Source organism: Protopterus annectens, chromosome 6.part0 (assembly GCF_019279795.1).
Source record: "Protopterus annectens isolate FY-2018-M chromosome 6.part0, PAN1.0, whole genome shotgun sequence".
NCBI classification, from domain to species: Eukaryota; Metazoa; Chordata; order Ceratodontiformes; family Protopteridae; genus Protopterus; species Protopterus annectens.
This window is the reverse complement of record NC_056737.1, coordinates 324,859,876-324,876,451: the sequence shown is the minus strand read 5'-3', so window position 1 is coordinate 324,876,451 and position 16,576 is coordinate 324,859,876. Positions and strand designations below refer to the sequence as shown.

Here is a 16,576-nt window from a genome sequence, read left to right as displayed (position 1 = left end):
TAGAAGGTCTTCCTAACCACTTTGGCAATGTGAGTGTCAAAAGAGAGGTTACTGTCAACTTGGGTCCCCAGGTCCCTGATAACTTCTTCCGTGTTTAATGGATTACCACCTATGTGGTAATTAGGGGTTACCTTGTTTTTCCCAAAGGGTATGACTATACATTTTTTGGCATTTAGCTTAAGGCCATGGCTCTGGCACCAGGTATCCATTTCTATGAGACCTCTCTGGAGGATGTCTGTGTCTGATGGAGTGTCAATTATGGTGCCCAGTTTGCAGTCATCTGCAAATTTTGTCAGCCACAATCCCCCTATGTTTGCCTGCACTTCAGAAAAATAAATGCCGAACAAGAGGGGGCCCAGGACCGAGCCCTGTGGGACACCGCTCGTGACCGGCTTAGAGTCTGACATGGCACCAGCAACTCTAACCCTGTGTGTTCTGTCCTTGAGCCAGTTTGCAACCCATCTTGTGACATATGGGTTTACATCTAAGCTGGTGAGCTTTTCTATGATGCCCGAGTGGGGTATTGTGTCGAACGCTTTTGCTAGGTCAAGGTAGGCTGTGTGAACTGCCTTACCCTCATCAATGGCCTTAGTGACTGTTTTGAAAAAGTCGACCAAGTTCAAGAGGCATGATCTGCCCTTGACAAAGCCAAATTGGGCAGGATCCAGTGTCTGTAGGTCCCCAATGTCTTTATGAGTTCCATTATGATCCTCTCCATAGCTTTGCAGACCAGGCTCGTCAAGCTTATGGGGCGGTAATTTCCAGGGTCCGTAGAAGCACCGCCTTTGTGGAGTGGGACCACAGTTGCCGTAGGCCATTCTTTGGGTACGTATCTTGTACTAAGGCTAAGATTAAACAGCAGCCTTATGTGTGGGTTTAGTTCCTCATTGAGTTTGTGTAGCACACAGCCGGGGACACCGTCCGGTCCCATTGATGCTGTGTTTTTTGCTTTAGAGAGAGCAGCTCTCACCTGGGCATCTGAGATGTTTGGGAGGCTAGACTCTGGTGGGATAGATATTTCTCCTTTTGGGGGGGGGGGGAGAAATTTGCACTGAACCTGTCTGCCAGTATGTTGGCAATGTCTGTGGGTTCAGTGATTTTTTTATCATTTTGGACCAATTCTGAGCATATCTGGGAGTTTCCACCCAGGTTTCTAACATAGCTAAAGAAGGCTTTATGATTGTCTTTTGTGTCATTAGCGATTTTTCTCTCAAAGTTGGCCTTGGATGATTTCATGAGTGATCGTAGTTTTTTGCTAGTATTGATCAGAGATGCCTTCCCTTTTAGGGATTTTGCTCTGTCATGTAGTAGCTTTCTCCTCTTATTGTAGAGTTTGTTTATGGCTGGGGTCCACCAGACCGGGCGCCTGCCTTTGGTGGAAAGGGTCTTGATTTTATTAGGGATTGCTTGATCCATACATTCCTGGAGGTGCTCGTAGAAGGCATTTGTAAGGGTTTCAGCAGCGTGGGTTGTAGTTTCCACTGGCTTGGGGGCCTTGAAGGATACCACTCCAGTCTTAAGAAGTGTGAAGTTTGCTTTTGAGAAGTTCTTCACTGTGGTCTTTTGCTGGGGGTGGGGGCCGGATGTGGATCTCCAGTGAGATTAATTTATGGTCTGATCTCACCAATGAGGGATATACTTCCGGTGTGGAGCATTTTGTCCCCATGTTTGTGATGATCAGGTCTAGTATATTTTCTCCTCTTGTGGGAATGGTGACTAGTTGTTCCATAGCATTTGAGTTTATGAACTCAAGGAACCTTTGGGCTAGGGTGTTGGGGCTTGAGTAATGTTCCCAGTCTATGTTTGGGTAGTTGAAGTCACCCAATATGATGGTGTTTGGAGAGACATTCATACTCTCCAGTGTCTTCAGGAAGGCTGTGTGGGTTTCCTGAGTTTGAGAAGGTGGTCTGTAGCATGTTACAAACTGTAGGGCAGTTTTACCTATGGTTAATTGCACCTGGATGGTCTCCGATGCTTCGTGCGTTGCCACTAACCTGGAGGTGTGGGTATCCTTTATGAATATGGATACTCCCTTCCTTTTGTGGTTCGGTCCGGATTTTGGGGCGGAACGCATGATATGAGGTATAACCTGATAGTGCTGGGGTGCTCTCAGGAGCCTTGAACCAGGTTTCAGTCACAGCACAGACATCGATGTTCTCCATACTGAGGAGGGCTTCGAGGCGTGCATCTTGAGGTTTAGACTTCTGGCATTGAGCAGTATTACCCTTAGTTTTTCTCCATTTATGTTTTCTAGGGCGGTAGGTTTATCATTTGAGCCTTGCCTAAAAAAGGCACTATGGGGGTGGCAAGAGCCTTTGCCAATATCCGGAAGCCCAGGGTGACAGGTGCAAGCCGTCCCTTGAAGCAGCGTGGCTTGTCAAGCATGTCATCCCAGGCAGACAGACATTGGATCCCTTAGAATGACACCAGTAATTAAGCCAATTATTAAAGCTGATCATTTTGTCTCTGTATTGTGGCATCATTCTTGGTGAGGGTAGGATACTGCTCAGGGTCAGGGTCATATCGGCCTGGGCTACATAATCTGAGAGCTCCTCTATGTCTCTTTTCATGTAGTCCAGGGAGGTACGTCTCAGGTCGCTCACACCGGCATGGACAATGACTGAGTCATACTTGTACTTGCTGTGGAGTGACCTGAGTGCTTGTGTTATGTGGCGGATTCTAGCGCCTGACAGGCAGCTTACTGTGATCTTTTCCTTGTTCAGTCTGGTGAGTGGGACGCCAGTGTGTCTGACTATGGAGTCACCTATAACAAGTGTGTCTGGCATTGTGTTTGGCCTTAAGGGCTGTGACTGTTTAGCACACTGACTTTGAGAACTATGTGTTGCATGTCTTATGTCTTGAGGTGGCAGTTGCTTGGGTGTCTGCTTTGGAGGCCTCTGTAGTTTTGGTAGATTTTTGATCAGTGCCTCCGAGTATGTTTTTGTGTGTTTATGTGTTTGTTTTGCAGTTGTGATAGTTCTATGTGAAACTGGGTTTGTGGTGTGCGTGGTTTCCTTCTCCTCCTGTTGGTCTTGCCAGTCCTGAGTTGAGAGAGCTCAGCCTCCAGTTTGGCTATATAGTTGCATCTCTCACATGTATTTGTGTTTTGTGGGAGAAGGAGTGGGTTGTCTGTGTACATGAGGCAATTGTAACATTGCCTCAAGATGCCCAGATTCACCAGCTGAACAGGAGAGGACGCTAGCAACTGACCCTTCGACATGCTAGAAAAAGTGAAAAATGTTTGCTGTGTAAATGAGTCAGAAGGGACCTATAGGGAAATGGGTACTCAAGGGGATTCTAGGCTAATGTAGTACTTTGTTTAGTATACAAGTACTTTACCTATATAAAAATGCTTTAGGAGCAAGTGCTGAGCTTTTGAGATAGAGAATAGACTGTTTAGATTGCAAGTAGAGAAGTTCTAAGGGAAAAATTGAAGAGCAAACTTTACGGAGCCAGAAATAGTTTAACCTTGTTTAACCGGCGCTGCCCGATGGTGCTCTATGGGCAACTCCACGCTAAATCACGCAAAAGCGCGCTAAAGCGGGCCTTATAGCAGGGGGCTGAAAAGAGCCAGGAATTGACCCAAGACGGCCAATAGACTACAAGTTTCTGGCTGGAACCACTGCTCTAGGGACAAATAGGCTGCTCAGTGCTCCCCACTCCCACTGGTGAACAAAGAAGCTTCCCTTTATCCAAATAAGGATGTGGAATAGCACAGGAACCAAGCCAAAGCCCAGAGATCAGCAAACTCTGAAGACTGGACTATTCTAGTTCAGTAAGGCGGGAAAACAAGATTTTTTTTTTTTTGCAGAAAACAGAGGAAAAACAGACAGTAAATGCTATAAATGCTTTTAAACGGCTAGCGCACTTGAGTGTGTTAGCCTACAGGTAAAATTAAGCAACAAATAACTTTTTTAAAAGTGCAAAACAGTTAATCAACACAAAAACAGTTTAAATAGAATGCAGAGCTGTATAAACAGGCAAAAAAGCAGTCGCTAAGCAGTAAATAATCAAAAAGCCAGAAAAAAATACTTAAATCAGGAAAAAGTCACTCTTGCTCTCTGCTGCTTGTAGAACTCTGCAGGACACCACGAGGAGCTGTGCTGAGTTAAGAAAGGAAACTTATTATTTATCTAATTTAATCTATGTAGCAGTTTTTTTAAAGAGAAAAAAGCAATAACTTCAACTGGCCAGAGCTGGTGAATGTCCAATCAAGTTGCAGCAGCAAATGAGATATGGGGGAAGAGCAAGGTGCATCATGGGCTAGGGAGTTGGCCTCGAGCTGGTTGAGGACCTCCAGCTTTTGCAGTTGGCCGTGTCGGAGCAAAGGATCGGCTCCAAACCCATCAGTAAGAATGAACGGCGAGACACAACAACTTCACATCATCTGTTCGGAACATGTACAAGCATTCAATCTCACAGTACCTTCATTTGACGTCTGGATGCATAGTAAAGAACAATTACTGCCATACTGTATATTCGTCGCTGAAATTCCTCCACACTGGGCCGAAGAAGCCTCAATGGTATTGCCCTGTCCGTTAGATGACATACCCCCTTCCTGTTTAGACGTAGTACCTCTCTCTTGTCTAACCGAGCCATTCAGGCCACTCTCACCTTGGCAACCATTAGAAACTCCATCATTGTCCTGGAAAAATATAGTCGGTTCTCTAGGATCGCAACATGTTGAGGGCAAATGTGTAGAAATGGTTTCCCTTTGGGAAAATAGTTCAATAAGCCTCGTAAGCTCACCCTTAAGTTGTGAGACCTCTTCTCTTAGTTGCACAAGTTCAATATTAACATTCTCTGCAAAATTTTACAAAATATTGATAAACTATAAAACACCCAACACCTCATATTGGAAATATATAACAAAAGGACAGTCAATACAGTTAACTGAAGATATTAAATATCGATAAAATATACATCCTTTACACAATAGTGGAAAATTTTTAATTGGAAATGCTTGCACAGAGCATTCTTAACCGCAGACAGAATCAGTAAAATTAGTTCTTCCATAAAAGGAATATGTTGGAGATGTGAGCAAGTACACAATGCAGACTGGAACCACATTTTTTTTGACTGTGTTAAAATTAAGCCATTTTGGAATGGTATTAATAACTTTCTACAAGGTTTATTTAATGAATCATTTTATTTAACTAAAGCTCTTGTATTATTAAATGTGAACGAAGGTCCTCATTTGAATACGTCAAACATGTATTTAGTATTACCATTTCAAGTAAGTGTATAACAAGAAGATGGAATACAAACACAACACCAACTTTGTTAGACTTCTACAGCCTAATGAAGACCACAGCATTATTGGAAATTAAAATTAAAGAGCTAAGAATTTATCTAAAGCCATTTATCAACAACCCTTGGTGAAAAGTCTTATCGTTGATTGACACTATACAATAATTGATCAGACACTCTGATAATGGATTGGACATACTTATAAAGTAACTGTATACATTAAGATCTGTTATAGTGTCAGGCTAATGTAAATAGTGTACACAATTATTTAAGATGTTATGTGTAAATACTATGGAATTCATTCAAATGTATTTGAAAAATAAAAAAAAAATTTTTTGAGAAAAAAAAAATAAAAATCAGTGTCTTCAGTTAAAGATGCCTAAGAGGAATTTAAGTGACTCCTCTTGCACATTCGCTTCTGACAGACCTCTTTAGTGGGGTGCTCTGGGGAGATATCAGAAGAGATGGAGAGTTCCTGAAGCTCTTACGGGCTTGGCTGTCCTTGTGGAGAAGGGTGATGAGACTTGGAGTTCAAATCCGTAGGGGGAACGGGTATATGATGACAGCAGAAGATTTCCTCGGATAGGAGAAAACCCTCTCCACCATCTCAAAAGCAGTGTGTTCAAGAGAAGTAGAAACCTACCTCACCAGAACTGAAGCTCTCGGCTCAGTCAGTTCTCCACCCCTTCGTGGAACTCCCCTTTGAGGCCCCAAAGGGAAGCAATGGCTCTGAAAACCTCAGAGTCGAAGTCAGCTTCCCTGGATTCTGTGCTGACACTTCGGCTACAAGAGTTGTCCTGATCAGTGGGGATTGGCGCCCAACAAGTCAGGGACAAAGTAGGATCTGAAGAAGAAAGTTGTATCCTCAGATCCAACAATTCAATTCTCAGTGCTCTCAGATGTGATGGCTCCGGAACTATGGGACAGGTCAGATCGGAGTCATTATGGAGTGTGAAGGTGGCTGAAGGCACACAGATCCAATGGGAAACATCCCATCTGGATTTGTGCTCCAAGAAATTTTCTCATCATCCTGTCCACATCTGCCTCAGAAGGACTATGGGAAGACCTAAGTAAAGAAGTTGTGGAAGGAAGGTGGGACAACTTTCTGGGAGTCTCCTGTAAAAATAGGGACCCTAAGTCTAGGAGACAGGTTCTGGAAAGAATCTAGGTCTCTGGATCCTAGGAGACTTGGTCAAAGAAGTTGTCGGATTCAACACTTTTTGATTTTGGAAGGTAGCTCCGAACTTGGAGCAAGTACAGAGACTTCATAGGGGAACGCTTTCTGTGCTCCCTAGGCTCCGATGATCTTTGCTTTTTCACAGAGGTTTTAGCCCCAGAAGTAGAAGCAATACGGGAAGAAGAAGCTGGCAAAAGACCCTTCAGGACCAATTTATTCCGCCTGTCACTGATTGCCCTTGAGTAAAAACCTGCACAGATCTCACAAGACATCTACAATTGAGATGGGCCTAAACAAAATATGCACTCCCTGTGGGCATTAGGGTATCTTATGCCCACAAAGTGCACTTCTTAAAGCTGGTAGTCTTGTCAGCCATACCAATGACCAAACTCTTGCCAAAATACACAAAAAAAGAGAAAGAATAGAGAACTCTACAAGATACTGTATACAGTATATATATATATATATATATATATATATATATATATATATATATATATATATATATATATGGGTCCCCTTCACATGGTCGACAGTTCATATAATCGACACTCATTTGGTCGACAGTTCATTTGGTCGACAAGCAGATTTGCCCCCTTCCCCAATATTGTGCAACCCTGGAGTTGATATATATAGTTAGGGGGGGTGTGGGGGGCACAGCCCCCACCTAAAATGCTTGTCGACCAAATAAACTGTCGACCATATGAACTGTCGACCATATGAACTGTCGACCATATGAACTGTCGACCATATGAACTGTCGATCATATGAACTGTCGATCATATGAACTGTCGATCATATGAACTGTCGATCATATGAACTGTCGACCATGTCAGGTAGACCCATATATATATATATATATATATATATATATATATATATATATATATATATATATATGGATCCCTATCACATGGTCGACAGGCCATATAATAGACTTTCATTTGGTCGACAGTTCATTTGGTCGACAAGCAGTTTTATGTGGGGGGCTTCGCCCCCCACACCCCCCCTAACTATATATATCAATTCCAGGGTTGCACAACATTGGGGAGGGGGGCAAATCTGCCTGTTGACCAAATTAATTGTCGACCATCTCAGGTAGACCCATACATATATATATATATATATATATATATATATATCTATAAATATATATATATATATATATATGGGAAAAATAAAGACAAACTACTAATAGTAGGAAAAATACCTAAAAGGTATAGAGAAAAGGCCTAGTACCAACAATGGTACAAAAAGTTACCTATACAGTATGGAAGAGTAAATGGAGGAAACTAAATAGATATAAATAGTAAAAACAAGGAAAAGGTGAAAAAAATAAATTTTATTTTTTACTCACAAAACCCAACAAAGTACTCTAGAGCTCAAGAGAACGCAATCCCAACCGAATCATTACAGCGGTAAATAAGATCTGAGGTAATCTGGCAAGTAAAGGGCATTATTGGTAAAGGAAGGAGCTCGAGAGTTGGATCCAAGAATCTAAAAAGATTGGCCAAGTCAGATCACAGACCCACAGTCTGGGGAAAAATAAAAACAGACAACACATCTGCATAGTTATGGTGAGTACATAACTTTAATTTGTAACTGCATTAGGAGGAATGAATGAAAATGACATCAGATCTTTTTAAGTCAGCTAAAAGTGAATGACAGAGCTAGTACCATTTTAACACTCATCCAAAAATTTACAGAAAAGCCATGGTGGAAACAGAAAGTATTTAAAAAATGAAATCCGAATAAAAACTCTTAAAAATTAGATACAATTATGCCAACATATTTTACTCATCATGTATTTTAAATGTTTCACTAGAACAGCATGTCTGCATATCCAAACTTGTTAAATTCCTTGATCCTTCATTGCAGTTTGCAGAAATCTTAACATAAAATAAATATGATTCGCATCACTGGTATTTTCTCATCAATGTTTATTAAATACAATGCAAAGGGATGTTTGCTAAAACTATGAACTTTATTTTAAAACATTGGTAAATAAAAATTAAGACAGAATCAACTTGCTGAGCCACTGTCTGCTTGCATTATGGCTACCTACCATAGTTCAACATTACAGTGATACACATAGATATGAGTGAGCCTAACTAAACTTTTTAATTATCCTACAGTATCCTTGAGACAATATAATAAGCAGCATACTATGCTCAGTTGTTTTCCTTTATTAACTGAACACTGCAAATAAAACATTAAGAAACTATGTACCTTCCTGTTACAGACTTTTAAAAAATAAAGCAACTTACTTCATCCAATAAAGACTTGCACTACTGTCCTTCCTTACCATTTCTTTCATTGTGTGAGCCATTTCTGGGATAGTCTTTATAGTCTCCAAATAGGAATCCAGCTTCCCAATAAAGGTCACAGTCATCTTCAGCAGCTCTGCCACATATCTAGCACAAAGTAAAAAAATTTTCAAAGTATTTGAAGTACTTACTGGCTTTGTTCTCTATACACATAACATAGCTGTTACAACCCGTGCAACTGCCTCTTTCCAGTAAAAATCTGACAGACGCCATCTGCTACAGCAACACAAAGCCACATGTTGCACTTCATAAACCTATGTAAAAAAAGAGAGTTACAATAATCTATGCGTCAGCTTTTCAGAGTCCACTGACCTCTATTATGACAAATTGCATTAAAACATGGGTATGAAGGGGCTAGTCATCTAGTACAAAGGAAGGTTTAAATATGGCACAGCAATGATCTAGACTTAACCAGAGCTATACATGTCAGCATTCCAACGGGAAGGATGGATAAGGAACGAAAGGGCGCAAGCCAGTTTTCTTCTATCAGTGGAGGGTCTGCTTTTTTTATAACGATGCAAGTCAGCTCCCTGAGGGAAGCCAAGTGTGCTGCAGCAGACACATAAGGATTACTGAAGGAAAAGCTGGCAGATCTCAAGGATGGCATGTGAGCTGAAGCACGGGTCACTGTCAAACTAGCAGGTTCTGCATATCTGTGTTTGTGGGATGGGAGAACAAAAGGTTTAAATTTGGTGTACAGCATAAACATATACAGTTTTATTTTTATGGGGTTCAAAATTATGTTGCTACTACTAGAGACTATTCGTCAGCTCTGTGGCACACAGAGATAAAACCTGATTTACCAACAAAACAACCCAAGAATAATGAGCAACCCAAATTAAGAAGAAGCCAGCAATGGGAGACAGATCACATCCATCTCCACGCACCCCACATAGAAGCTTTGAAAAACATAGCAGCATGAACAACCAGGATTGCCTGCACAGACTCACACAATCAACATGCTAGCAATGTAGCTGATTAATCTGGTAGATGGTGCAGAGGGTTAAGGCTGCGAGCTGAAGTTCCTGTGGTACAGAGTTTGATTTCTCAGCCCTTGGTTGCCTACTCTGTGACCTTGAGAAAGTCACTTAACCAGGCATTTCCTTCAGGTCACCCCTGAAAATAGATGGTCTCCCCAATGGGACAACATGGTTAACAAATGGATATTATTTATGTACATAAACAGCAGAATGCAAGTGCAATGGGGATGACAAAACAGTCCAGCTTCAGTTTTAAGTACATCAGGACCACACAGGATGAGATGTTTGGAAAACAAAAAAAATAATTCTATTAAACAGATTACTTTATTTTGCAAGTTTTATCAAGTTTAAAGCACTGCTTGCATAAAAATTTATCTCCTGCATGAACAGCCTATTTTCTTTATGGCATCTAGGAACTTCCTGTATCAATGGTTCTACAACAACCTAATCGTAATAACAGACGTGCATTCCTAAGACTGAAGTACTTAAACTGGGGTATAGTGAGTGGGTACTGCCACTGAGTCAGTGAGTAATTCAAACATCTACTGTTGGAGGCAAGTAGGACTCGTGCAACTGTACTATGCTCATTATTCTCACTGTTTCAGTAGCAATTTGGGTAGAGTCCCAAAGCTTACCCTACCGGGAAGTTGGAAAAAGACCCTGGGGGATGGTCCTAGCAAAGCCTGCTGAGTACCTTGTAAAGGAATCTACTGTCATTATTAAACACACACAACTGCGTCATGTTTGTCTTAAGGATCATTGCTGCCTGACTTTAACTCCGAATACTAAAGCAAGCTTACCCTCAGCTTCCAGGACAGATGCACAATCTATAAACAGCCCTCCCAAGTCACAATCAAATCTTGCTCTACTTCTAAGGAACTACTTAGCATCTTCAGAGATTTTCAAGGCAGAAACATTTCCCAAACTTCTATTTGTCTTAAAACAAAATAATACTATTAGTCAGTCACTTGGAAAGGGCCTACTTTGAAAATGGTCAACCCCCATTTCCTTCACACAATTCCACAATGAGTTGAGGAAACTGTTACGGAAATATCTTCAATGTAAAACAAAAGCTTGAGTGAATAAGCATAATATACATAATTGCTTCTATTCCTCTTCTTTTAAAAGATGGAATAGGAGATAAATAGATTGGTTTGAGAAACTAAGACACCACCTCTGGCAAAAACAATAACTGGATTTCAATACAATGCTGTCCTTGTGATAAGAGTATAATAGAGATCTTTACATATCAAGCCATGCCACACTAAAATCATGCCACACTAAAATCTTTCTGACCAAGGTAGATGTTATACACCTAAGCCATGTAAAGCAAAACACAGTGACTAAAGAGCAGCAAGAGCTCCTTCACCAATATAACTTATTTGGGCAATCTTGAAAGCTTGGCTTTTTTACCTTCCAAAGGAGTATTACTACTTAAATACATTTAAGCAGTTTAAACAATATTTGCAAAAGATTATTCACCAATGATATGCACACAAATCACTCCAATCAAAACGGTTACATCTTTAAAAAAATCCTCAAATAAATAATTCCTCATTTTTACTAAATAAATTAGAACTCATCAATTCAGGTCCATATTAAAACCCTACTTATAAGGTAAGGAGTTTAATTCTGATATCTAAAGACAGAATCACTTTAAACTCCATCAAAACTTTTACTTAAATCGATAATTTGTATCCACTTGTAATAGGACTCTGAAAAATTCACTGTTCTGAACCTGTTAAAGGCTCCAAATCACTATTTATCACCTTCACGTAAAAAATTGACCATAATAAATATTTTGACCACAAAAAAAGTATTTGGTGTTGCAAAAAAAAATTCAAAATAACCCAAAAATATTTGGAAAATTGGTGGGATACCAGTTAATTGAAAATAACCATTTTGATTAAATAAAGCAAAACAAATTTAAAAAAATGTTAAAAATAAGCAAGCAATGTTAGGAAGTACTTAGATCCTGACTTTCTCCTAGCAAGTCAACTGCTGCATGTAAACGTCTTTTGTATTCTCTGTGTGCAAACTGAAAAATGCCCAAAATCAGTCTGCAGAAGTTTCCTGAATATTTTTTTGCTGAAGGAGTTCTTGTTAATAACCTAGTACATGTACATTTGGGATTAAAGAAGAAAAACGAAAAAACATCTACTCAAAGTAAGGCTCTACACTGACGTTTGCCATCCTGCAGTTAGTTCACTTAAAGGTGAATAGTATTGGGGCAGAATAAAGGGATGCAAAGAGATTTAGTTTCCTTGCAAATAAAAATCCAGCCTCTATCAAGATATCAGAGTAGGGCCACTGAAGAATAGGACCACTAGGATAATTTTGTGCTGTATCCTGTTACAGAAAAAGAAAAAGACATTTCATTTTGTATGGAGCACAGACAGTGGTTATATCATGAGAACAGATAAAATAAATTGACTATGGATGCAGAATGATCAGCCAGTGAAGATGTAGTCTAATGGGCCTTCAGTTCTGTTTATATAACAGTTGGGTACTGTTAACAGACATTGAGGGACAGAAATCTGTTAGCTGCCTTATACCAGTAAGGTTTATGCAAATGGTAGTCAAGTTTCTCTTTTATGTTCTTGTTTGGCACTGAACTATTTAAGGCTTAGCAGATGGGACCATCACATTTAGTATGCTCTCTGAATGAATCCGGGAGTCTATTTATGCAGGGTCAAGACTAGGTAGGAATTATAGTTGGGGGATAGAAAGGATGAATCAATGAAGCCACAGCATGTTAGCATGACTGCAAATTCTTAAGTCAAAATTTGGGACACAGGGCTCTACTTAAACCAGTGTGTGGCACTATGAAGTACATTACAAGCTTTTAACCAGATAACCCACAAAAATTAGGTCATTATAAATATAACATGGTATATACAGATACGGGGAGGATAAAAAGCCATGGCTGTGGCTAATGTGCTTTACAAGTGTATGCACTAAGCCACTTCTGGCTACCTCTAAAATGCAAACCCAAACCCTCCCTCCCTGTATGTAAGGAAATCTTAGTGTTCTGTAGAGTCTTGTGGTCTAAAGTTCAATCCTAACCTTTAACCTTTGGAGGTTACCCTATCTGTTATGTATCATGGGTCATATATCAAAGAATAATCACTTGATAGTCAAATATATATTTTTTGTGCAATTTATCCAACACTTACAGTTACAGAGGTGGGGGATCAGGTTTACAGTTTAATGCACTAGAATAGGGTGAATTTCAACCTGTTTCACAAAGTTAAAAATAATATAGACTCTACTATGGCAATGAAGAATGGAGTAAATCAGAGTGAAACCTAGTAGCCACAGTTATACCTACAAATCATGCCGCTAAAATATTACAAATATCACCAATTCTTCTGAGCCTATACTGACTGGCTGGCTTTGTATTTCACACTTAGCGACCTTGTTAGTAGCCCATCTCATGAGAAAAGCTATGTAATATATCTCAGGTTTAGTAATAATTGTAGTAGAACTACAGCTTCTGGAAGCAGTGCAGCTCAGCAGAGGTGACACCAGGTATACCACGGTGTACAGTTTCACTTTCATTTGAAAAGGAGTCGCTATCTTTGATCTTCAAATATCATGGCTTTGTTTTGCACTAAAGCAGTTTCCACTGCTTGTGTTCTCCATTTTGCTCCTTCGTATGTTGTCAGCGACTGCCTCTGCAGTTATGCTTAACAATTATCAACGTGCTGCTGAAAAAAAGGAAACCTCAAACTACAGAAGCCTCATAAATGTGAATTTGCAGGCTTGGGAAAGTCAAAGAAAGAAGCCATTCTTGAACAGGCCTTTAGTATGCTCTCTGAATGAATCCGGAAGTCTATTTATGCAGGGTAAAGACTAGGTAGAAATTATAGTTGGGGGACAGGAAGGATGAATCAATGAAGCCACAGCATGTTAACATGACTGCAGATGCCTGCAAGTGAGGTTGTATTAAACATAATACATGGTTATCAGAATTTCTCACCCCTTCCATCTAAGCACCAAGCACAGGAAAGGAAAAAGTAATGCTTTGGAGGGAATGCATTAGCACCGATAACTCCTGTATCATGCTCATACTGCTTTTTAAGCATTATTCACAAATTAAAAATCACTGGCAAGCCTTTACCCCCTGAATTTGTGCTTTCATGTCTAGTTGATGTCTCTTTACTGCAAGATTGTATTCAGGCAGCAAAAAGATGCTGGGAAACATGACACAAGTAACACACATATTATGGGCTTAATGACTGTGGATTTATTCATAGTTGCTTTGTAGCTTTCAAGTGCATTAGCCATGGCAAGTGAATTGTTTCTTGGGTTGCTGGGAGGTAGAAGATGATACTGTTAGAGGTAGAAGATGATACTGTTAGCAGAAGAGTGATCTGGGAAACTCCAGTTTGCTTTGAAGATAACTTAACTGCTTGGAAGAAAGAAAAACAGTGCATGCATAATGATGTAATTACAGCATATTTTATGTTTACAATCACAACCTGTAATCTAAAGAACTATGCATAACCAGCCAACAATAATCTTGCTAACTGTTCATAATGTAGGACATCCTTAAATATTAGCTCTATTCATTTAGACACATCACAGAATTAAGCAATTATCACTAAGAATATGTATTTTAAGAACAAGACCTCTATAATGCTAATGTCTAGTAAGGAAAGTCAGGTAAACACTATAAAATTCAAATAATCCTGAAGTCAAATGAAAGCCACTATCTCCCAAATGTGAATGCGAAGGACAGTCAAATTCCAGACATCTTACCTGGCACCAATGAAATAAAAAAAAAAGTCTTTCCAAAACAGCAATCCCAATTCTCCTAGTCAAAGTACAATATTTCAAGAACTACAAAGGAAGTGGTTTCATTACTTTTTTTAGGCACATTTATAAGTTTGATGTCTTGGGAAGTGAAATCCTTGACTACCAGTCTATCATTGGTAATGGGATGGGTAAACAAACTTTTAAAACAGTATGCATGCTTTGCTCATCATAGTTGCACTTAATTGTGGGAAACTATTTTCCCAAACATTTATTTTTCCTTTGCACAACCGGAATTATTAGCCTGATTTTCAAACAAAGCTCATGTTGCTCTTATTTCTTGAGGTCATGGGCTCATTTTGTAATTATTCTATTCCTGATCATGTAGAAATGTCTGCAACTGAACTCAAAGCTTGGCCTTGTGTTGGATAACACAGGCACTATAATATCAGAGACAATAATAAGCAATATCCTGCTATATTCTTAATTCACGAGAAAAACGTGCCTTACCCATACACAGACAACCAGAATCTGCTTTGTAACAGAGAAGCCAAGTCTTATCCTTCTGTTGAGTAATCTGGTGGTTTTTTTTTTGTTTTTTTTTTTTAAGAAAATGCTGTAGATAAGACCTTAGTGCTGTGTAAACATAACCCTGTTTAAATGAATGTATCTACATTTTCTACAGTTAAAAAATTCTACAAAGCAGAAGGTAGAGTCACCAGAGCAATACAAGTACTGGGACTGCTGGAGAACCTTCCTACACTACCCAAGGGACCCCTTGCCTTGGATATGGACCTTTTTTTTTTTATCTTGCTCGGTTAACTTAAGTGATGTTAGGAAAAGACTGCCTAGCAGAGACTTACATTACGTCTCTCAGTTCAGCAAGTCCTTGCTATTTTGACACAACCTTCTGTGTGTGAATAAGCAACATAGTTACTGTCACTAATACTGCTGAAAAATCATTAATGTTGAGGTCAATCCCTCCTGACAAGACTTTTAAACACAAGTATTATGGACCAGACCATCACAGATCCAGAGCTGCAGGATTTGGTGCAAGATTCTGGCAAAATTTTGTCAGCCTCTGTTTCAAGAAATTGTGCCAAAAGTCCAAAATTCTTCTATGATGTTGGCACAACAGATTCAAGTATACATATTGCACTGTGATTTTGACCAACTGTTGAGCATACATTCCATGCAGATTTAGCAGGTAAGTTTACGCGTTAAATATTCAAAACCTTAATAGTAGTCCTTGTGACTGAAGACAATTATCTGCTCCTCAATACCACATAGATGCATGTGTATTTTTAAAAGATCTGATTCTGTTAAGTGACCCACTGACATATTTCCTATTAATGAATTTTCTCTCTTTTTCTGAGCACAGAGCCTACTTTCTGACACTAAATAACAAATAGCAGCACAACGTTGCGAGTCCACAGACGCGATTTATTACTACAAAATACACAAGTTAGTTAAGCGCATTCATGAAACAGTATACTGTTTGATGAAAGCGCTTGACTAACTTGTGTATTTTAATAAATCGCATCTGTGGACTCGCAACGTTGTGCTACTATTTGTTATTTGGTTTTACTTCAGCACTTCAAAACCATTTGGTTGCACTTTCTGACACTAGTTTTACATGAGCACTACTTGGTTTGTTGTCTGGTATGGCTAATCTTAGTTGAGGTGCACACCCTGAGTCACATCTCACCAAATGATAAATCCCATACCCAAACAACGAATATACATTCCAGCACTAAGTTGATGAGTAGGCAAAAAGTTTCAACCTGCAGTGCCAGTACTGATTTCTTCAGTCACCATTTAGGTAGTGTATGACTTTGTGCAACTCTGATTGTGATCCTACATAGCGTTAGGAAAAAAAAATTCAGTTAAGAACAGTTATAGTAGAAGCAATAATAAGCAGCACAGCAAGTTGTACAGATTATTAAACTACTCATAATTTGGAGCAGAAGAAACAGCGATTGTACCCAGCACCTATAGCTACCTAAAGTGTGTGTGTGTGTGTGTGTGTGTGTGTGTGTGTGTGTGTGTCTGTGTGTGTGTGTGTCTGTGTGTGTGTGTTTTTC

General features: G+C 39.6%; 1 protein-coding gene across 2 annotated transcripts in view; it reads right to left on the bottom strand.

The window, feature by feature from the left end:
• The window catches only part of HAUS2 (HAUS augmin like complex subunit 2), a 329,909-nt gene that overhangs the window by 157,940 nt on the left and 155,393 nt on the right, over positions 1-16,576 (bottom strand). For both annotated transcript variants that reach the window (XM_044074083.1, XM_044074084.1), the window contains exon 6: positions 8,733-8,841. In XM_044074083.1, the coding sequence (XP_043930018.1) occupies positions 8,733-8,841 (109 nt within the window). The remainder of the gene's footprint in view (positions 1-8,732; positions 8,842-16,576) is intronic.